Source organism: Rhopalosiphum padi, chromosome 1 (assembly GCF_020882245.1).
Source record: "Rhopalosiphum padi isolate XX-2018 chromosome 1, ASM2088224v1, whole genome shotgun sequence".
NCBI classification, from domain to species: Eukaryota; Metazoa; Arthropoda; class Insecta; order Hemiptera; family Aphididae; genus Rhopalosiphum; species Rhopalosiphum padi.
Genome location: NC_083597.1, coordinates 38,762,552 through 38,786,964, shown reverse-complemented (window position 1 = coordinate 38,786,964; position 24,413 = coordinate 38,762,552). Strand labels below are relative to the sequence as shown.

The window sequence follows — 24,413 nt, the reverse complement described above, 5'->3', positions numbered from 1 at the left end:
CGGAAAACTGGAAACTTCAAACTGGACAGGAATACAGGATTCTGTGACTACCGGTATGACACGAAAGTTAACGGGGTCTGGCACTCTGGCCGGTCAGATACGAGTATACGACGTTGTGATAAGAGACAAGAGAACACATGAATTACACGACGGATAAGTAAATAAAAAACTTATATAAATTGAATAACACATTATTGTGATAACGGGCCCCCGACGATCGTGTTGCTTGTTGGAAGCACGGATATAGATACTATAGTATCTATATCCGTGGTTGGAAGTACGTCTTGGGACCACACACTATACCACTGAGTACCAGATGGTTAATTATAGTATTTGTAGTGAGTAGGGAACTACAACTTACTGTAACAGTTGGGAGGAATTACAGACAATATTATAAATTATAATATTGTTAAAACACAATATCAATATTTTCGCGGCCAGTTAAGTAGGTGTATAGAACAAAAACGGACGCGACAGTAAGACACTAAAACCAGAACGGAAACGACATAACCTCGAAAAGTCGAAACATCTAGAGCGGTGAAGGTATGATTGTGTATAGGAATGTTGTATTATCTATTTTAGGTTAAATTTGAGGTGGCTTTTAAAAATAATATATAACAATCATAATAATTAAATCGGCGGCGATAATAATAACAATAATAATGACGATTGACGATAAGTCGTTGCCGTCATCGGGCCAATTTAAATATTTCGAATAACGATAATATTGTTATTATTTTATTATCGGATACTACCTACCGATTCGCGAGTTCATGACTCGCCACTCACGAGTCACGAGTAGTTTCTAATTCGTCGTCGTCGTTGTCACTCGCCGATCGTCGTCTGTCGTACAGAAATAGTTGACGAGTCGTAGTCGGTCTTCTACCTATCACGTACTATTACAGTACCGACCAAAATAATATCAATATTTATTATTATATTGAATATAAAATTGTGTTCGGTTTCGTGCTAAAGTCGTTGTCGTCATCTCTGAACAAGTAAGTAAGTTTAATGTTAATATCTACCAAAGTTTGTGCTCTCGTTTTGGCTTTCAAGGCTGTAGAATACTAGACGTTCCAATCAGCAGTCTCTCTATTTTACTGTTGTTGGTTTATTTATTACTCCGACACAGGTACTTCTTTCGAAATATTCTAATAATTAATAACCGTTCGAATATTGTTACCTACCTACACACATGTGGCAGTCTAATTTACGTACATAATGGTTGAGTTTCTATAATCGAAGCTGTAGCGGTGCACACAATAAATCATTATAATCGTAATAATAGACCGTTCCGTCGATCGCCTCGAGGGAGACTTTTTACGTAATCAATTTCCCGGTGGCGCGACGTCTATTGTGTGTGCACCTCGCGGTTACTGTTATTGCGAACGTTGCTGTCCAACACTGCAACTGATTGTGGGCTCCAAGGTAATGATGCCCCTTGGGGTGTGTTTTGTCAACAAATCTAACTTTCACGGTCCACTACCTCCCTCCCATACCTTATGAATGTTATGGGTTTATTGTAATCTTGTAGATTGTGGTACTGCTTTTACATGTTAAGCATTAAGGATATTGTTTTTGGTCAAAAAAAATTTCGGATTATCGCCCTTTGATGAGTCACTCTCGCTAAACTTTTAACGTTACCAGTCTGTACGCTCATCATTCTATGGGTAATGTTTGCCAAATAATTGTCCAATGCACTGTTATTGTATGTGTTCTCACCAAATTTTATATCACTACTAGTTTTTCTGCTATTTAAATCTAATTTTTTGATGTACAATGTGAAAGGTATCATTTTTTCTTAAAGTTACTCTTCAGATTTAACAATAATCATATATATATATTTAAAATATTTGATATTTAACACCGCCCACGGTTTTCCTTATAAATAAAACTAACATTAATATCCTTGGATGTTACATTGTTACCTATTATTCAAAAGCTTACTTAAAGTTAGCAAGGTATTTATATGTTTACATATTATATGACATTTATGTTGTTTATAAACTTAAATTATAATTTGTTATTAAAGTAGGTAGTAAATAAACAAAATATTTTTGAAAATACATTTAAATTATGTATGGTTGTGGTTAGTTACATTAAATAATAAAAAATAAAAGAATAGCACTGGAATTAACATAAATCTTTTACGAACTAACTAACATTTGTTTATTTTAATCATATTTTTCGTGTCTTATTTGCTGTGATGTAATGAACCAATAATTTAACTTTTATTTGTAGTTTTTAAACATACAAATAGTATAGTATAGGTATATAGGTATATTGATAAATTAACCAAATTATTTTATTGTTTTGTTATATATTAGCTACCTATACTCGTACCTATATGTTATCCTTGTAGTTGGTTTTTATTAATTTATTTTATACGTAACCTACCATTTCAAATAAATATTTTTGTGTAAACCAATTATTTATTGATTCAAATAGATTAATTTGTTGAAACCTCTTAAAGAATTTTAAATATACTGTCAACTAGTATAATTTTTTGTTTAGTGTATTAAAATAACTTTCAAGTTTTAAGAAATATAAAATAGTCATTTTTTTTTATCTATTTCATATTATTATTTTTAGAAGTAGCTATCAAGTTAATTAGAAAAAAATGAGATACCAGATTATACACGGAAATTTCAACGTAAGTTTCTGTAATAAAATACTTGTTTAAAACTATTTTTATTGGTTAGGGCTAAAATTAAATGTGCAAAATACTTGAATACATATAGCATTTTTTTAGTTTATTTATCTAAATTATAAAACTTATTGTTCTTGTACATTCACATAGGGTTATAGGTATTCAATTTTATTTAACTATTAATTTTTAGTTCAGTTTCTTACAAAATTTTTCCCAATTTTTGGATGATTTTGTTTTGTTTTATTTAGTTGTTCAGTAACTCATTGTTCCTTTAGAACTTTAACAATATTATATTATTATACAGTACCTAGTTATTTTATTTATTAATTATTTTAAGTACCTATCAGAAAATACATTTTTTTTTAAATATTTTAATTGTGTGAATTCAACAGGAACGATGAAGCTGATCAAGTGATTAAACCAGTGTGCTATCTTGACAGTGATGAGTACTAGAGACGCAACAGATGACCGCTATATTGACGATCCTATCAGAACTTGCAAAAAACCACCTTACAAGGTAAAGTCACCATCATATGTCAACATATCTAGATCTATAAATGGTTATACATCATCTTTAACACAGTACGATAGCAAGAAACGCGAGAGTCGCTCTAGGGATTGTAGCCCTATCAATGTACGTACAGTTAATTGTAACATGGAAGACCAAAATATTATGACGAAATGTTCAATAACTGATACAGTTGATTATAGAACTGAATCTGCCAATTCAATAGTTGTAAACACAATTCAAAGACTTTACGGTTCTAGTGTTAAAGTGTCACCTAAGGAAAAAAGATTAAACAACATTCCTACATCAACTGTAATACAAAGAGAACATGCTGATTTACCTGTCTTAAAGTTGCTCAACCCCCAATTCCGGGCAAAACTAGTAATAAATCATAATTCACCATCTCCAAAAATAAAACCTTCACAAATAACTACTAATGGTAGTGATGTAGAAATTAATGGTGGTAACTACTTTATTAAATTAGTTAACTTAGAATGTGATGCAATAAAAAAATTAATATCACAGGTAGAATGCTTATTACCAATTGCTCCTGAACATGGTCAGGCTCGTATTCAAGCAATCATTGGTAAATCAAATCTGTTAATGTCCAAAAAAATTCAACAATTTGTTGGTTTATGTGAGAGTAATATATCTTGTGCACATGATGATTTGTCTAGACCAAAAAATAATGATTTAGAAGGGTTTTGGGATATGGTCAAAATACAAGTAAATCAGGTGAAAACTGAAATGCGAAATATTATTGATATAAGTAATAAAGGTTGGCCTGATGACGAAGACCAAAACAAAGAGAAACCTATCAAAACTATTAAAGTAAAAACGAAAGCAAAAAAACCAGTTGTTTTAAATTCAAAATATGATGCGGCTAGAAGAAAAGCAATCGAAGAACAACGCAAGGCAATGAAAAACTTAAAAAGTGATGATGTTATATTTTTTTAATTATACACATGTAAAGATTAGACTGTAATATTATGTGTTAATGAGTATTATAATATTTAATTAGTAATTGTTTAACTTTTTAATTTATATATTTTGTATACTATGTCACTTGCATTATTGTAAAAACATTATTTTAAATTTTTAAACAAATTTTAAGAAAATTTAAAACAAATTGTTAATACATTATAATTATGTTGATTGAATATTTTTAACTTTTTAAAACAAGTGCACTTATAGTTAATATACATTTTGTATTTTGCTTTAACCAAACCATAGAATAAGATATAACAATTAAGACAAATTTCTAAATTAAAATTTTATATGAACAAAATAACTAAAATTGAATTACCTAATTAAAATATTTTTTTTTATTATTTATAATTTATTGTTTTGCTCAATATTTATTTACCTAAGTATTTATTTATTTACAATCATATTTTGTTTTTAAGTTATTTTCTTATCCAATATACTTGAATATTATTTATATTGCATAAGGAATTTTAATTCCTACCCATATTATAGTATAGCTCTATCTGATCTACCTCCTGTTAGAAGTTCAAAATTATATTGTAAGTAGATACTTCATGGAATAAATAATTTGTCTTTTAAAATTCTTACATTAATTATTAATCCTAAGGCTTGGCTATAAGTTGTCAATTGCAGAATTTAAAGAATCATAAAGACAAATTTTTAATTTTTAATTGAGAAAAACTAAAAATTCATAACAATATTAAAATAAATATAGGTCTTAATTACTACAGTCAGTTGGGTACTTAGTTTATTTTAAATTACTACTAATATTATATTATCAAATGTAAAAATAAGTTGACAAGGACCACTCTGCCCACTCACCAAGCTTAGCTTTAGGGGATACTGGTATATTTAAAATTTAAATCAACAATTTATAAAATGTATACTTAATCTGTTATTGTTGTAATAAAGTTATTGAAAGAGACTACAATGTTTGGTAAAACAATTTATGATTAGCTGTTGATTAATTTTTTTAAAGATTACATCTATATTATTTAAAAACGACACATTTCAATAAATTTATAATTCTTTAATTTGATTATGAATATGTTAAAATAAATACAATTTGACCATGAAAAAAAAAATAATTTATAATGGAATTTATCATACTCATTGATTCTAATTGCTCTTATAGTTCATGATTTCATTAAATTTGTTTAATTTAATTTTTTTTTTTATCATAAAAAGACTTAATTTACATTATTACCTATATTATATTGATCTATTATATCACAATTTGAATAAATATATATATTATTGAAGCTTATAGTATTCAAATTATATATAATATTATAATCCTTATAAGTTATAAACTATAATCATTGGTTAATAATAGAATTTTTTGGCCCAGCGTTGGTAATATCCTGCTATAGGAGGTACTTTAATTGTAAAAGCCTGTCTACATTGGCAAAAATATTATAGTTCAAGTTAAAAATACACAAGAACAAAAACAGATTTTAAAAAAACATTCATTTTAACCCACGTTATATTTTATAATATTATATTTGAATTTAATTTAATTTGCATACTGTATAATATACTATTTAAATATATATATTATTAGTATGTTTAGTACTACTAACAGTACTAACATAATGCACTTATATGTGTATATTTTTAAAATTTTAATTTTATGACGTATATGTACCATGACATGTATGTACCATTCGAATAAATCATTCCATTGCTTTACTTGATGTATGATTATCCGGTTTATAACTATATTAAGTTTATTTTATAGCTACGTTAAAAATTAGGGTTCTGGTGACTGTTTCTACGATGTTTAAACAATTAATAATGTTGTAACCTATACTGTTTGGAATTTTTAAACAAGTAATAGGTATTTATAATAAATTATCACATTAATTAGTATTTTTCAATGATAGCTGAAACTCGAAGTTGTCTAACATTGTTTACGATGACATAAATGTACCAAGGTGTGACTGTGCAAGGTTTTGAATTGAAACTCGGTATTTATAAGCGTAGAGACCAATTTGGTATCTATTTTTTTGTTTCGTAAAAAAATAACATTATTTTTAGGTATATTTATTATTTACTCATATTTTATGAGTTTATATTTTCTATACGTATATGTAGTTACATTGATAATATTAAGTGTATAAAATAGCTACCTATCTAAACATTGTAGAAGAAATAATAACTTTCAGAGAATAAATTCATTTGATAAAGTCTATTGAGTTTAAAAACAATTACAGAAATAAACAATAGTACCTTTTATAATAACAAACTTTTTCTTGTAGGTACATAGGTCAATATGTACAATGCATGTACATCAATTTGTTCATGATTTTAAAATCATAATACAAAATATAATTATTTAATTGATATTTCTATGTAATGTTAAATTTATTTTAGTTAGCAAAACGCTGTAAACGATGGCACGCATAACTACACAACATATAAAAAATAAAATATATGTAATACTGTATAGTACATAACTGTATAAGTGTCAATCTTATATTAATATTTTATATAGACGTAAAACAACGCAGATTCAATAATAATAATTTAAATAGTTACAACCATGAAATTTGAAAATTGTTATGTAAACTTTAATGTATGAGGTCGATTTGAATACAAAATGCATTATTTTATGGAAAGTCCCCGGTAATGCTTTTCAAGTACCTACGAATCCGTATCATACGTTAGACTGTTAAAGAATTAAAAATTTAAACTTTTATTTTCTATGTTTAATAATTTTAGCACGTTTTATAATTTTTATCTTTTAGGTATCATATTAGTTTTTAGTATATGATTACATTGTATGGATTTGTAATTACAATTTAATTGGTAATTCAAAATGTTATAGCTCAAAAAATGTTCCGATCATAATTTATTATCATTCGATAATGATTTCGATACGTTAATAACGTCTTTCAACAGTTTAACGGCCGTTATACGTTCTGAACACGTACAAACGTAGAATTATATTTAATATATACTAAATTATACAATTTAATTTATATATTTAGAACGAGTAATTTTACCTTAAAAGTTATGTTTTTTGACGATCAATACTCATAATCATCGTCTACGTATTTATTTAAGTTTTTCAGATTTTTAAAATCAGGTAAAAATTACGAATAAATAGAATAAAAAATGTAAAAAAATATTGGGTCATTTTTTAAGAACATTATTGTAGTTAAAATATATTTTATTAAGGAATTTATTTTTATTTTTTTGTGCATTTTCAGATAGCGTTAAGGCATTACAGCCCGGGCTTTAGGTTTTATATAATTATTATTTTTCGACGGAACGGTTTGTCTGGTCTGACCATTTCAGATAGGTAACCAGTAGATTACGTATAATGTAAACACTAAATTGCATGTAATGTATGTTTTATACAAAGTCTGGAATTGTACATTTAAACTGAACAATGTTGCTGTACAAGTACAAAGTAATTAGATTGTACAAGTCATACATTATACGATTCGCGAATTCGCGATGTGTACAACAATCGTTGTACAAATCACAAAATGTATAAACATATTCTAAAAATCACATTTTAACCACGATCATAAAATTTTTCATGTAAAAAAAATATTACTTATTATATAAAACTACGTACTACTAAAATAAAATATAATTTCATATAGTTTGTCAAATATGTCAGCATAAAAATCACTGTAAGTATGTAGGTTCTTACATATTATTGTATCATTATTTATTCTAACAACCAAGTGAGTTATGACAGCGAGAGTTGCATAATACATTTTTAATGGTTTTAGTAATATGTAGTTTTATAATAATATATTTTTTTCTATGAAAAATTGTATAACCGTGGTTAAAATGTGATTTTTAGAATGAGTTTTTTTTTTAAATTTTTTGAATTTTACAACGATTGTTGTACACATTGATAAATGTACGATTCCGGACTATGTGCAACATATATTTATATAAGTATCATTATTATATATGTATGTTCATAGATCATAGATATTAAAGATCTTTATATTATTATCTTTATGGACAATCACCCGCACATTCTAAAAGTCGTTTACATTTCCTATACATAAAATATAATGGAAACTAGAAATAATAATATTGCTTCTGTCCTAGCTAGTCTCAAAACATGTGGTCGGTGAGAGTATGAATCACCACTATCATCAGTATCATCTCGAGGACAGCCCTGCTGTGCGCATAGGGGTTGACCAGCGTCCCGCCGCATAGAGCACGTATACACAAAATTATATGACAAGCGCGGGCCATTATAGGACTTTAAATTATAATAAATTGAATTGGACATTGTTGATTTATAATACGTGTATTGTAATCGTTTAATGTGGCGGAAAAATTCGGTTTAATTGGACTCGTGGGCGAACGGACTCTCTCATCGTCTGTAGTCTTTACCCACACTGTATATACAGCGTGTAACGCGAAGATCTGATAATAGTACATCGAAATTAGTCATTAGATACTTTAAATTAGGCAGGCATGTAAATCGTCAGATACTTGTTGTATATTGTACCGGCGTAAACGTAAAACCTCGTGCTACGATATTAGTGGTTTACCAGATACACCTATAACACAATATATAATATGCTGGGCCGTATCCGTGTGAAGGGAGGGTGTCAGGACCCGAAAATCCTTCTATGTTTTCCATATTATGTTTAAAATAACTATTTATTTTTAATACCAACATAAATATTTTCAGTTATAAATGGCTCAAACTCCAATTAAATTAACTATTCACTGTTATGTATCATAATATTATATGAAAATATTATTATAGCGTCTAATAATATTGATTGATGGACAACCACCGTTATCGACGTCGGTCGGCGACGATTAACAACATTATTAAATTTGTGTAAATTGAAAATATTGTTATAATATTATACCGTCGTTCGCTAGAATCGTGACAAGTACATTATTTGTTCATAAGAAGATAAATATTTTTTTTGTCTTGTTTTTAAAAGTCAAAACCTAAATTCAGTAAAATCACAATATTCATGCTTTGGAATTCCCTCCATCCCCGAACAATTTTTTGGATACTGTCTTGCATATATACAATCTATACGTAATACGTATATATGGGTATAGATAAGTACGTCGCTGAAACGGCTTCGTAGGCGAAAAAACAAAAAAATATCGTATTATCGCAGAACTCGAGACATACCTAATTTATTATTACGCGTTCAATGTGTGGTGGCGTTTACGCTGTCGGAAACGCCTACCCATTGTCCGTGAATTAGCCTCATCGCCGAAATCGTAAATAGGCGCCTCTACCTACCTCATATTATACTTCGAGACATGTTACGAATATGTTCTGCTAAAATCGTTTTTAGTGACTAAAATTGTATTATTAGCGTGCCCGAAACACTTTTGCGTATAATAAATACATACCCACTTGCGAAGCTGATGCCCTCGATCGAGCACAATTTTATATACGGATAGTATTTAACAATTTTTATACAAAAACAACTCGTACATGCAGTTACTGCACGAATAACACTATATACAAGGGGGGGGGAGGGCCTGCAGCTTTCGGCCCGCAAAAACAATTTTGTTTAATCCACGCGATAAATTTATATAATTTGCAAAACAAACCAACGCATATACCTAATCCATATCCAACGAGAACGCATTATTGTGCTCGTTATATTTGTTGATGTGAAACCAGTATTTTTTTTTAATCATTGCGCACAACACATTTTGCAATATACAATCGACATTCTATATTATGGTGTCTATAGTGTGAACTGTATCCAGTCTTACTGTAAACAGTTTATACTGTACTTTCCTTAATATGTTTGTTATACAAAAATAAAATATTTATTAACTATCTATACCTATTTTTATACTCTTCTCGTGTCCCTCGATAGCAACTGCAGTGTAAACAGGTATACGTTTATAGCTTTTGTTGTAAAAAAGTATCATGTTTTTTGTTTCAACATTTAATTAGGTATAATTTCCTCGTACCGCAGACGATATTTATTATTTTTGTATTGGATTCACGGCAAATAAAAATATAATTTATCGTTGGTGTTTTCATTACCCATATTAATAAATGACAAAATAATAGTTTTAATGGAGGTTTAATTAATAGATATTACTATTATATAATTATACATAATATATAATATATTATAATTTATTAATTCGTTACATATTATGTAGGTTATAATATGCCCATTCGAATGAGTAATGACGCGCAAGTACATTTATAATTTATGTATGTGTCTGCAATAACAGCGAGGTTAAAACAATATTAACTTAGAAAAATAAACTACCGATGCGATTAGTGTGCACACAAAATGAATAATATAATATGTTGTAACCCGATGTCGTGGACGGAAACGAATTATTTAGAACAGGTACCTAAATCGAATTTTTATGTACATATATCTGGTTTGAATTTTAAAATAAACAAAAGAAATTTATGAAAAAAAAAAAAAATTATCACACACCCAATACTCATGTACAGGTATGTACAGGTCTTGTAAAAGTTCAACTCATTTGTTATTGACCATCATTGCAGTTGTATACATATTATGTAGGTAAATAAAATTCATAACATTTACAATAAATTTACAAAAGTATTCCCATTTACTTTAAATGAAAATATAGTATATTGTCGAAATTATACCCCTATAAGCTATACAGATTTATTGACATATGGCACAGTGTACGAGTGTACCAATAAGTATTATAGAGATAAAAGGTACGTGTTATACCGTACATGATGAAATATAAATAATATTGTATCATAATAATTAGAGACCGCATTTTTATGCAAAATATATTGTAGAATATGCACATATCTGTGCATCGTTAAATTCCGAGAATATGCAATGAATATGCATATAGGTATTCGTATTATATTTGTGCATAAAACTTCATAAAGACGATATAATGTTTTTAAAGACATGTACACCTATGCATTGTAACTACTATGAGATATTTTTAATTTTTTTATTAATTTATTTTGAAACAATTTTAACGGAATTATCATTTTGCATTTATATATTATGTATTTTTAAAGAAATTAGTTAGACATTAGATATTACGAATGTATTTTTATTTGTTACGAGAAAGGTTATAGTCGTTAAAGGCGTGTTAGGTAAGAACAATAATATTATTAACTGGTATTGGTTATGCACACACCGTCTTTATTAAAACAGCAAATTTGCAAAATAAATTTAACTTGCCGTTTGGTGAAATGATCTTGAAGTTAAGTGTTACCTGAAACGAAGCATAAAATAAATATTAATCTATAAAACATGGTTTTTGATTGTGACGAAATTTTGATCTGAAGAGTGTTTTAAGGAAATCGAGTTGGATATTAGCCTGCTTACGTTAAGCTTTATTATGGTGAGCCGTGAGTTGCTTTTTAAGAAAATAGACCTAATATTATTTTGTTGATAATTGAATTGGGGTTGGCTTTTAATTTATTTGGAATTGGAAATATTCATTGCAACTTAAAGTGAAACTCACTTGAATTGATATCTCTTCGTTTATTTTTATTTTTCAATCATTTGCCCAGTGTGCAATTTTGTTCAAGTGGGTTTGGAGAAGGTTCCCTATAGATTTTATTTTCTAAACAATTGTATGTACATAATATTATATCGAATAGCTACTATGACGAATAGTATTTTTGTAAACAAATATAATACAACTTTTAAAATCAGTTACGTTTTGGCTGATTATAAAATTTTAATCATTTAATACCTAAGTCAGACATTCAAATTTACATTTGTATATTAAATTAAAACTGACATTAAATGATTGTTTAAGTAGGTACAATATTTTTACTCGTATGTCTTTAGTCTTATCTATATTATACGTTATAACTAAACTAAATATTATAATTATATATTAACTATTATAAAATGAATCTGACTATTTTTAAATTAATTTAAACAGGTCTATATTTTTAAATATAAACAATTGTGTGCAGGTAAAATTGAATTGTAATAGTTATAAATAAATTCGGATAACGGATTTGCATATTTTTTTATGAAATACCACGAAATGCAGCAATTCTGTAAATTTGTATGTGATACGCATATAGAGGAAAAATTATTTTTGTATATTTTAAATTTTTAATGCTTTAAAGATTATTCAATGAATACCTATGTTAATTTTTTTCAGTATTGATCATCTGTATTCACTTTATGTACAAGTATATTTTGTTTTTAGTTGTATAAAAATTTGTTTTTTATTTCCATATTAATTTTTAAAATAGTAATTTGCGTAATTTTGTAAACTATTTCTAATATTTCCTACACTATGTTTTCAGTCAACTTTTTATCTGATTTATTTTGATTGTTTTTTCTGTGTTTAATAACAACACATATTTTACTATAGGAGGATTCTTAATTTTGATTCGCGAAATAGATTATCAGCATTTTAATAGAGACTCAACAGTAAAACTGTCAAACACTCGTCAGTCGTTTGTTTTTTAATGCATGTTATCATTATGCTATTTTATGGTATGAAATATTATTTAATCGGGGTCACATAATTTTGAATAGATTACCTGTCTGAATTTTAATAAGTATTCATTTTGGCGATAAGAAAAAGCATTAAACATTAATATAGTTAATTTGAAAAATATGGATTATTTTAAATTTTTATGATATCACATTCTATAAAAATTTTAAATTTACTTTTCTGTTCATCACATCTAAGTATCTGATCCAATTACACGAATTTATTTGTGTTATTTTTTGAACCGAACTTTATGGCATTTAATAGTAATGGTTAATAAATAATTATAATAGTTTTGGTCTCTTATAGTGATGAGGCATAGGTGTGATAGGTATTTTTATAATTAAAATATGTTAACATTATTTTTACTACTTTCTATTAGGTGTCTACAAATTATTGTTTAAAAAAAATATATACTTACTTTAAGTTAAATCATTTACATTCTTCTTAGGTTTGATTATACGTTATTTATAAATTCACCAAGCTTACGTATAATCATATATGTAATATGTATATAATATCACGTATCATATAATTGAATTAATATCATATATGCCATAAGTTATAATTTAACCTACTTAAAAGATAAAACGTTGAGAAAAAGGCCAACTTCGCTGTAATAGTACTTAAGAGTTAAAATATTAAAAATTGTTTATAATACTTTCAAACTATATAGCCACATAGGTAACTATATCAGGCACATTTTTTCCGTCAAATTTAATTTAAAAATGTATATATACTTAATCTACATTATTTTACCGTGAATGTTCTTTATAGGGGAGAGTAACGGATAATAGGATAATTTCGAGTTTTAAATTATTTGAATTTTTCATTTTTACAGTAAATTTTGACATGGGACCTCATTACGTCAAGGAAAAGAACAGAATTAAATTAATTATAAAATTACAAATAATACGATTTGCTTTTGTTTAATGTGCTTTTTATACAATTAATGTGTTTTCAGTCCCATTATTATATTTATTCAAAATGTAACGTATGCATTTTAAATATATTATCAGGTCTTATTTGTGATTATTATATTATAATATATTTTTATCATTATTTTTAATCACTTTATTGTTTTAATTGTTTGTGTAGGTGCTGCATTCCTAGACTTTTAAGTAGCAGACGCTTGTAAGTCATCACTAATCGGCATCAGTATGATCGGAATACGGTCTTCGTTACGTTTTAAAACAACCGATTGTAAAAAATCTCTGGGCACCGTGTTTAAACAGATGAATAAAGATACCAAGCAGTTATTCGGTGATCTATTGGAAACGAACAAAACGCGAAAACACCGTATGAAATTGGCAGAGAAAATCGTGGGCGACGAGAAGGAAAAAGAAAACAATTACCTCAATCGATTAAAGTCAAAGATCAAACCGACGGCGGAAGGTACACGGGGCTTGCCTGCAGCCAACTATAAACACATCATTTTAATTTAAATGTTTATCTTACCGTTATACAATGTAATTTATAGATAGTATCAATAGTATGGTAAATGATTCAAAGCAGAATTTAAACCAAGAATACTACGAAAAGCTCACCGTCGAAATACCTTCCGAAATGATTATTCACGAAACCCCAAAACGTGATCTACCTTCAGTAACAAACATTCTTAATACCACAATGTCAGAGAAGTCAAAAGCAGCTTTAGAAAATTGGAAAAAGAGTATGATTGAAAAGCTGGGAGAAGACGGTTTTAATAAATACAGCAGAGGTAACATTTGTGTTTTAGAAAAGCAACTAAATTTTTTTAATGGTTAAAAAAAATAATATAATATGGTATCTGCTATACTTAAGTACTATATACATCTGAATTAATGCTTTTACTATTGTGTAGTCGAACGAAAAAAAATAACATGTTATTGGCTTATATAAAATTCGGAAAATGTCATTATTTTATAATAATATAAATAGTTTTATTTTTCTATAAACGGCGAAACAGAAAAATGCGTTGGATTAAATTATAATACACCGACTCAGTAGTATAAAAATAATAATTTCTTATGCTTCATTTTATAAATTAAAGTTTTTTTCAAATATCAATTTTTACTAAAATGTCTAAAATTAATTTTACAAATTTTGATTTTCTTATTTTTTAAACTATTAAAATAAACATAAAATCCTCGTAAAATGTAATAAGTAATAACGCACTTAACATTTTTATCAGAAGCAAAAAAATTACAAGAATTGAATATTAATAAGTTTTAATGGTTTTTTTATGATCTGGTTTTTACTGATTACACAAATTAATTATGTTAAGTACCTACCCATGTATTAATATTATTATTTATTATTATTACATAATTATTATAAATTATAATACTTCTTTGCGGTCTTTACGGTTAGAGAAAATGGGATTAGAGTAAATAAGATAAAAATGATATAGGCAACTTATTTTAATTTATAGGTATTAAAGACCTATAATTTAATATATTAAAATATACAGTAACATTTTTTAAACTTTGAACATTTATTATTTCAAAAATATTACATTTTTGGCAAATCTTATTTTTTGCTAATTTTAGATAGGTACATACAATTTTAACCTAATCTAATGCAGTGACTTTAGATTCTGAATATCCTGATAAATATATTGGTTTTATAATGATCTGTTTTTTTCACCGTTTGGGATAGTAAATATGTTTTAATTTCCAACTTGGAGGGGAGGGTGGTTTCTGATAGGAAATTGAATCTAGTATGTTCTTTAGAAAGTAAAAAATATAGTAATACTTAGGTATAGTATTTTTAGGTACTTATGGTACTTTAAAAAATAACTGGAATTCATAAAAAAAAATGAAAGAAAAACGGTCATTTTTATGAAAAATAAATATTCTATAAAATCTCTGTTATATACAAAAATAAAATACCACAGATGATTGGCATATTTACCTAATTTTTATGTGAACAATTTCTACATTATGGAAAATAATCCAAATATTTTGAATTGTTGAGCTATTTTTAGACATTTTTCATTAAATTTTTTTTTTTTATAATTGTCGATTAAAAATTATGCAATTGGTTGAAAATTTAATACAAGACTCTTTATAAGTTATTCTGCGTAAAATAAAAGAAAAAAATTGCTGAAAAGTCAATTTATTTATTATGAGCGTGTTAATAAAGTTCAAATTTGCATCGTCTGTAAAGTAACTATTTCTCCTCAAACGTTGATTTGATGGTTTATTGTAATTTAAAAACATTTAACCGTAGGTATTTAAATTTTTTTCCAACTGTTTATATTATTATCTATATACTTACATGACAAAGTTTTCAAAATATTTAAACTTTTTAAGCTATTTATATTAGACACAATAAATTTACAAATTTAATTTTTTTTAACTAATAATAACTATTGTCTATTGATAAAAAATTATTAAATTTGCTAGTTCCAAAAGCTTGAAAATTTAATGCGAAGTTTATTATTATATATAAATTGTGATTATCACTATTTAAAAATATTGAAAATACACGAGCATAATTTATTTTTATCAGCATTTGAATCTTATCTAACACATCCATTACAATGGCTTATTTGACACTTATTGTAGGTACAGCAGAGCGGTATCTATTGTTTACTTTTTTAGTTTGTGAATCCATGGATTAAGTGATGCATCACTACCAACAATGGTTTCCTAAATACGAGATCAATTAATATGTTTATTGTAATCGAATCAAAAACAAAAAATTACTTATAGTTGGCTATTATACGACTAGTATTTGGAATTATTATTTTCCAAAAAAAATCCTGAATTGTAGGTAGTTGAATTTTTCGAATTTCTAATACTTTTTGAAATAAAAAATATTCATCGTTAAAAGAACCACCCTGTATCACTCTATTAACTCGGCTCAAAGATCCCCCTTTTCGAACCGCATATTTCACCCCCTCATAATTACGCCACTGCTTCTATATTGCATTTATACGCAGATGTATACGATATACGAAATATTTAATAATACATATTTTGTTTTCGATCTCGATATCGGATGAAAAAATAATTTTATTATTTGAAAATTCGATTTAACACCGTAAATCCAATATACTACCGGACATAATATAATAATGCACCAGTGAATTGTTACGCAATCCTAAATAACTATAGTTTGCTTTTCCGAATAATTCAATTCATATTTCATAAAATAATGTAAAATACCTTTATTATGTATTGTAGACGTTATGAATAGTTTTTGCCATATATTATACGAGAACTATAATAATTTATAATACCTACAATATTAGCTGTTATATAATATAGCACTATTAGTACCCATTACCTCTAATCGGATATAAAGGTTTTTAATTAAACTATTTTAACCACTTAAAAATTAAATACAATTTACTATATACTTTTATAATAAACCGCCAAGTGTGTCATTAATTTTTAACTGCAGTACTTACCTTTATATTATTTTTACTATTAACTTTTAGTGTATTGTGCTTTTGAAATAACGCGTAGAGTGGGTACAGTATATTTTATTTTATTACATTTCATTATTTTTCCAAGTCGGGTATAGTCTTTGTCGTTTTAATAGTTATTTTTTACTTAGAATTCGGGTGATTTTCCTTCTATAATATTTTAAAGTGTTCCGTTTAAATTGCTAATATATAGTTATATAGCGTATTATTTAACCTACTTAAAGATACATTATGTTGAAATTTTGCAGTCCATCTAAATAAATAGCTAACCAATATACACATTATAATTCAACATCGTTGTTGTAATTTAGCGCCGGCGTCGGTATTGACCCGCTGGAGTGAATTCCGAGAGAAGTCGCACTCATAATAATTTATTGGTACTCTCTTACCGTATAATAATATGGAATAACAGTAGGTATATATATTATATTTGTATATATAGGTAGGCACATAATCAGAATTAAATTCACGAAGGCGATATAAGTTCGACGAAATGTACACAATCTAAACAAGTAACGATGCATAGCAATGATGAATACTGAATTTCGCGGAAAATGCAAATTCGTTTACGCAATTAAAATAAATGCATTATATAGTGCAACGCGCTTAAAAGTGTAATCTCGAAATTAGCAGCTGTTATACCATATTATCACAGCGTATAATAATTTTGCATTAACTAGCAGTGTGTGTACGAAGTTATGTATTGTGAGCTCCAAATCCTCCCGATCAAACTAATTTTTTTTTTTACTGCGACACTAGTTTGCTGCAGTCGTCGGCTAATCGGCGGAGGACTGTTTGACGAAATTAAATACATAATATTATTCTTTACGATAATAATATGTCCATTAACAACACACGTACGCGTGCGAGCGCTCGAATGTCTCAATCAGTAGTACTTAGCTTTCTAAAATTATTTCAACAATGTTTCATTCAGCGCAGTATATAATTCAATCTGCACAGCGGCGTGAGCCGTTTTAATCACAAATGGAAAATCGTTTAATTTGATTGTAACTGTGCTGCAGCAGCTAGGTATCGTCTCCACGGCTTTGAAAATACTCATAAAAATGGGGCGTGGAGTGGAGATAATTCCCCGCGGAGTTTATTTTGGAGAAAACGCTACTATGAAATACCTGAAAGTTGAAATAGCTAGTCCGACAGCCCATAAAATTCTGTTTTTGCAAAATACGGTATACTACTATAATATAGTTACACACACCGTGGGCGTTTATTACTTATTAACAACGGAATAAATACAAATTATATTATTTGTTCGTGTCAAGTTATTCGTTTCGAATGATCGTACTTACTGCAGGCAGCTCTGCAAGTACGTTATATCGTGATGCGAGAATTACCTGTACGGGAGACACTGCGGTGATCATACTGGAATTCGATTCGAATCTAAATCAAAAAATATAAAATATTTATCTAAAATAAATTATCAGACGATAAAGATAAAATTTAGATAAACTCCCGGAGAGATATATTTATAGTAGTTTAAAATTAAAATATAATATATTATCATAAAACTTTCCAGTAAAATATCAACAGAATCGATGTGCCACTTAAGTTTTGACAATATAAAAATTCTTTAAACAATATCGATTAATCTAAACCCTATAATTTAAGGCTATAATTACTCTACTCATAACCCGTACACATCGTCGGCTTATATATTATTATAGGGTTATTTATATAGGTACTTACGTATTTTAGGTTTTAATACCTATATCTACTCTGACAAAATTAACTGTGGATATGTATTGAAATGTATTAATGTTTTATTGATAAGTCGGTCTAATATTATTTTGTGAATTTGTTTGGCTTATTATGATTGAGCTGGAATACAATTGACATTTATGATGGTTTCAACGGGTTTTAATTTTTTTCAGGTTTAAGTTTTATTAATTATTTCGGTTAAAAAGGATTAGGTGCGGATTACGTTTTCTGATTATGGGTAAAAGTTACAGCTACTGTCATTGTTAGTTATCCTATAATATTGTCCAAATATTTAGATAATATGCATTATACTTATTTTTAAACTTTATTGATTTCATTCGTGCCAGGTATTTAATTTTGCCCGTCATCGCTATAATTTATTTTTTTTTACACGACGTGAACTGTGCTTTTTTTTAAATTAATTTTTTCTTTTTATGTTACAAGATTTTTATTCAATTATTATCAACGATGGTTTTTTTTAAAATGATTTTTTATAAACCGTAATAGAAATTATATTATATATATATATAGTTTATGTAAGTATAATATGTTAGTAGATTGAAACTTTTTAGGCTTATAGGTAGGTACCATACACCAAACAGGATCCTCGAAATTAATTTATTGTACCTGTACCGTATTGTAAAAGCAAGTTTTATACAAACAAAAGTGTTGCGAGCAAAATGTTTCTACGCTACTATTACAATAATTATAGGTATACGTAAAACTCGTTGTAACATTTTCAGAACTAATGGCCATGGGAAGCGCTATGCATAGTAAAATACGGTCACATTTAACCGGCTGCCCACCGGACGTAAGCCATTACGAGGAAGTAGAAAACTGTTGGAAAAGTTTGGATGCAGTTATAAAAAACGTTTCGAAACCAATTTTGGTGGAAAAAATGGTCGTACACGACGGATTGTCGTACAAAGGCATCGTGGACTGCGTCGCGTTTTACAAGTAATTTATACTTACTTATACATAATATGAATTAATGAACTGACAAAACTATAGTATATTTAACGTTAATACTGCAAATCGGTTATAATAATATACATAAACGACAATAATTGCTCGTCATGTTTTACATATAGAAATACTCCTGTCGTGATCGAATGGAAGAAGTCGTCACGTGATAAATCGAGTTTGCAGGCGACGTATGACGCGCCTATTCAATTGGCGGCTTACATGGGAGCTGTGAATAACGATATTTCCTACGACTTTAAGGTAAACTGTATAGTACGCGATTTTTGTTGAATTAATTATTTTCAAATTTTTAGAAAAAACTTTTTTTTTTTACCGATAATTAATTACGTTTATGATATAATATAATGTATATATAGGTATACATGATACGTATTTACTTTCAAAGTTTGATGTATAAAAAATAATGGATGATGATGATTCTGTCTGAATTCGCGTTTTACAAAGTTGTGTTCATGTTCAGACGTTATTATTATTATTTTTTTTTTTACTATTATAAACATTAATTATGAAACGCAACTTTTTTTTCGGTACGTTTCGAGCGTGTTGTTATTGGCATAATAGAATATATGATACGCGCCATGTACACGATATACCTATTTTATTTTCGAGTGAGTTATGGGTCTCTGGGAAAATTTAGTGGATTACTCGCCATCATATACGCGTGTTCCGTGATACATTTTTTTCGGACGGTGAAAAAAATCTCTGGGACTAAAAAAATCGCCGTAATTTAAGGCGGTTATGATACTGGTGGTAGGCGGCGTACCGGGTAGACAGAGGTTTCGTTATTTAAGTTTCGTCGTATACCTATAATTTACACTATATATACCACGAAATTGTTTTTGTGTAATAAGCCTATTTGTTATCATATATAAATGGAATGTATTTTGCAAAGATCCACGCTTAAAGCTTTTAAAATTATTAATATATCATGCAATTTTATTATTTAGGTCGAAGAAGGATTAGTAGTCGTCGCGTACAGCGACGGTCATCCGGCCAACGTTTTTAAACTGACGAAACAGGCATGCCTCGATTATTGGACGATTTGGGTGAAAAGACTGAATAAATACAAACAAATTCAAAGTAGTTTTAAATAATTATTGTTATAGTCCAATTAATATAATTGAATACATCAAGGAACTGATTAATTCGTTTTTTCTTCTTCTGTTTCATCCGTAACTTTTACATTGTTTGTAATTTTCACGAAATTCTTACTGAGTCTGAAATCAAAATAAATCAAACTTAAATAATAGGAAAAATCCATTCAACATTTCTATAATGCGTGATATTAGTATTAGGTATAAATCGCATGGTATATTTAGGTATGTATTGTTTTTTGATATATTTATATATAGGTATATGAAGTTATTCAGTTAAGTACTGTAATATTTATCTAATAAATAAACTTTTATAAAATAGTATACTTCTTATATTTTGCTCATTGTTTTTTTTATTATATTTTCATATTTTTAAAAACAATAGGGTTTTGACAGTACAATTTTGTCATATATAACTTAACCGTATTTTTTTTTCTATTTTTTTTTTCATAAAATGTGTTAGCTATAGGTATGGTATAGTTATATTTTATTTATTGAGATTAAGTTAATGATTGTAGCACAAGTTGTAGGGATTCTTAGTAACATAAATTACTTTTACTTATGTAAATAATATAGTTTTTTTTAAGTTAATTAAAAAAATATTTTTTAATTGAGTTCTTATTTAAAAGAAAGTCTATTATTTAAAATGTATTGTTTGTTTCAACAACAATAGATATTTTATACTTTTATTTATTTATTACGATATGCGTTGTAATAGAATATTTGTTTTTTAACTTTTTATTAGTTATTCTTTTCTACGAGTTAATATTAAATTCTTTGTCCTCAAACCCTTGCACGTTTTCCTTCAGAAATTATTTTGTTGTCGATCCAATAAAACAACACCTTAAATAATTAGAATAAATCATAAATATTTATTTTTGGTTTCTTCATTCACTTTGATAGCGCGTTGTATATTATAATATTACTTTTATATTATATAATAATATATTTTTTATATTATATAAGGATATTACAGTTGTTTAATATATTTTGCAATTATATAAAATACACTATCTACAATAAAAATGATTGTATTATATCGGAAGATGAGTTAATGAGACTTTATATTATTTTAATTTATTGATACATATTAAAGCTATTTTATTTATTTATTAAATCATTAGTTGATGATAAATGGCAAATAATGAAACTAAAACATATATATCGTAATGTTTTTGTTTGTATAAAAAATTATCAGAGATATTTTACTATGAAAAATGATTGGATAGATTGATGTGGATTAGGGTACGTACGTATAATGTATTAGGTACTTTCAAAATGTTATTTTTTGTGATTATTCAAATGTAGACATTTAGGAATTTGTCTATTTGGCATTTTTGTATAGCATATTTGTTACAATATATGTATTGAAACAATTTAATAATGAGGGATTTTATATGGAGTTAAAAGCTTCAGACTTTTGAATAAATCCCGTCACGTCTGTGTCATTTTCCTTAGGTACCACAACAATATCACAATGTCGCTGTTTTCTTTTTTCTTTCTAAATTCTCACTGTTATTTGTAAACCGTAATTGAACCAATTTATCAGTACTTGCGCAAATACTACGCATTGATATTTAAATTGGTGTGCATAAACGAACAAAGACCTTAAAAAAATTATACGATTTTATGAAAAATAAACAATGATTTTAAATTCTAAACGGAGCGAGAATGCATTGGTTAAACAATGATTGTGTTTTTAATTTTTAATTTTTTTTCTATCATCACTTTTTAAAGCAAAACGATTCAATTTTTTTATTTCAAGGGTGAATTCTGCTAGCATAAAATTTTATTTACCGTATTACTAACAATAAAATAAATTATTAATAGAATTATAGAAATATATAATAAAATATAGGTACTCAGTTCCTAATATAGGTTGACACATAATCTTTGTTCAGAACCGTTTTCCGTATGCAATGATTTATATCATATTATAATGAATTTGAATTATATTACTCAACCATTACAGTGACATTCCACATTATCTACTCGTATATACATTGACCTTGTGTTATTGAGGAGTATTGTTAACACACGATAAAAAAACAGTGCCTAATTTACGAACACACGTATCACGATAAAAACAATAATATTTAAATAAATGAAAACAAGTAGGCAGTGATAAACTTTGATAATTATATATAACTATTACTAATTTATAGAAGCAATGAGACGGGTTTAAAAATTAAATTTGAATGGAAAATCCGTTTGGTATTTCAGAATACATATAGACACTTTGTATTTTATCATCTCGACAAGTTTGTGATGTTAATAATATTTACATAATTATTTTTAACATTATGTTTATAAGAATATTATTTTACGGTTTACCTGGAAAAAATATTTTTTTAAACGCAAAACTTTATCTTCAAACTCAATAAAGTTTAATTCTGAGGCAGCGCAGTGCAGTAATCAGCTTTGCAGAACTTTTATTAAATTGCTAGGTCGAATGTTACATCGCGTACCATATATTACATAACACAACCGTTGAAATGGTGTGTTATTTATACATGGGAAAGAAACCACGTGATTCGAATGTATTTGTGTTGATCAATGTAATATGGCCGCAGTTTTCCTCTCTTAAATTTAGTATATACGATTATTTATTTTAATTAAGACGACTATCACATACCTAATATTTTATTGTCACTTAAATGCCCGTCTAGCAGTTCAGTGGACACAGTGCAAGCACAATAGAAGCTTATTCAGACGGACAGTAAATATAAGGAGTTTCAATCGTTCAGTTATCTTAACAAAATAATACGGATGGTTAGAAAAATACAGAAGTACTCAATGTTTGTAGTACATCAATGGGAAATGAAAAGAAAAAAAGTATTTATACGATAGAAATGATACCCAAGTATGATCAAAACCTCATCGGCAGATATCAATTCTTGAATGCGATGTGTTTCGTATTTTTACTTTCACTTCAATAGTATCTCATAGTATATTATATTATGAAAAAAGCCGACTATGAAGAAGATTGTCAACATTATATAACTGAAAATATTGTTTCGTGACACTCGTCTGCCGACCTAATAATAACTAATCCTATAACCTAACGCTTGTAGCCCGAAAGTTTGGAAATCAACTATAATATGTGTGCTGGAAATCAACTTGTGCATGTCCCCTAAATTAATTTGGGACTTAAGACATTAAGTTAACTAAGTCTCGGGAATCAACTCACTCACATCTGCGGTGCACACTACAACGAGCGATTGAACTTACTTGTTGAGCTCTTCTTCGAGCCCGCGGTTTGCTTCTTCGATTTGTTCTCGCTGCGCAGTAATCGCTTTCATGCGTTCCTGCAGTAGTTGTATCCTCTCTTCCAACAGTGCCTCCATTTTTTGTCCCGAGTCGGCGTGGCTCAAGTTTTGCAGTTCGTCGGCGAGGCACAGCTGCACACGTCGACAATGACGATGAAAATAATAGCAATAATAAAAACAACAACAATTAGACGTTATTGTAATATTATACGTAGTTATTCGCGCGCAGAAAATAACGAGAGCCGTATGCGTTGATGTGCACGAACGTCGTTGGACACCGAATGTGGACGTGCATATCATGTACAATGTGTGTGCGTGTGTAAGTATAACGTAT

At 27.8% G+C, this 24,413-nt stretch overlaps 3 protein-coding genes across 4 annotated transcripts; 2 read left to right on the top strand and 1 right to left on the bottom strand.

The window, feature by feature from the left end:
- Nucleotides 1–407: 407 nt before the first annotated feature.
- LOC132918473 (uncharacterized) lies at nt 408–4,496 on the top strand. The gene is made up of 2 exons (XM_060979714.1): nt 408–543; nt 3,043–4,496. Exon 2 carries the CDS (start codon nt 3,093–3,095, stop codon nt 4,113–4,115), a length of 1,023 nt encoding a protein of 340 aa, XP_060835697.1. The 5' UTR covers nt 408–543; nt 3,043–3,092; the 3' UTR covers nt 4,116–4,496.
- Nucleotides 550–21,042, top strand: LOC132918474 (mitochondrial genome maintenance exonuclease 1-like). 2 transcript variants are annotated; one of them, XM_060979716.1, is made up of 6 exons: nt 550–1,002; nt 13,698–13,994; nt 14,080–14,319; nt 19,476–19,689; nt 19,824–19,956; nt 20,664–21,042. In XM_060979716.1, exons 2-6 carry the CDS (start codon nt 13,760–13,762, stop codon nt 20,808–20,810), a joined length of 969 nt encoding a protein of 322 aa, XP_060835699.1. In that variant the 5' UTR covers nt 550–1,002; nt 13,698–13,759; the 3' UTR covers nt 20,811–21,042. The 2 variants fall into 2 exon arrangements, with proteins under 2 accessions (XP_060835699.1, XP_060835698.1); XM_060979715.1 differs by having other exon boundaries at nt 550–998; nt 20,664–20,861.
- Nucleotides 20,791–24,395, bottom strand: LOC132918476 (uncharacterized). Its single transcript, XM_060979718.1, has 2 exons — nt 24,042–24,395; nt 20,791–20,933 (listed from the first exon to the last, which is right to left on the bottom strand). The coding sequence occupies exons 1-2, from the start codon at nt 24,377–24,379 to the stop codon at nt 20,858–20,860; spliced, it is 414 nt and encodes a 137-aa protein (XP_060835701.1). The 5' UTR covers nt 24,380–24,395; the 3' UTR covers nt 20,791–20,857.
- Nucleotides 24,396–24,413: the final 18 nt, after the last annotated feature.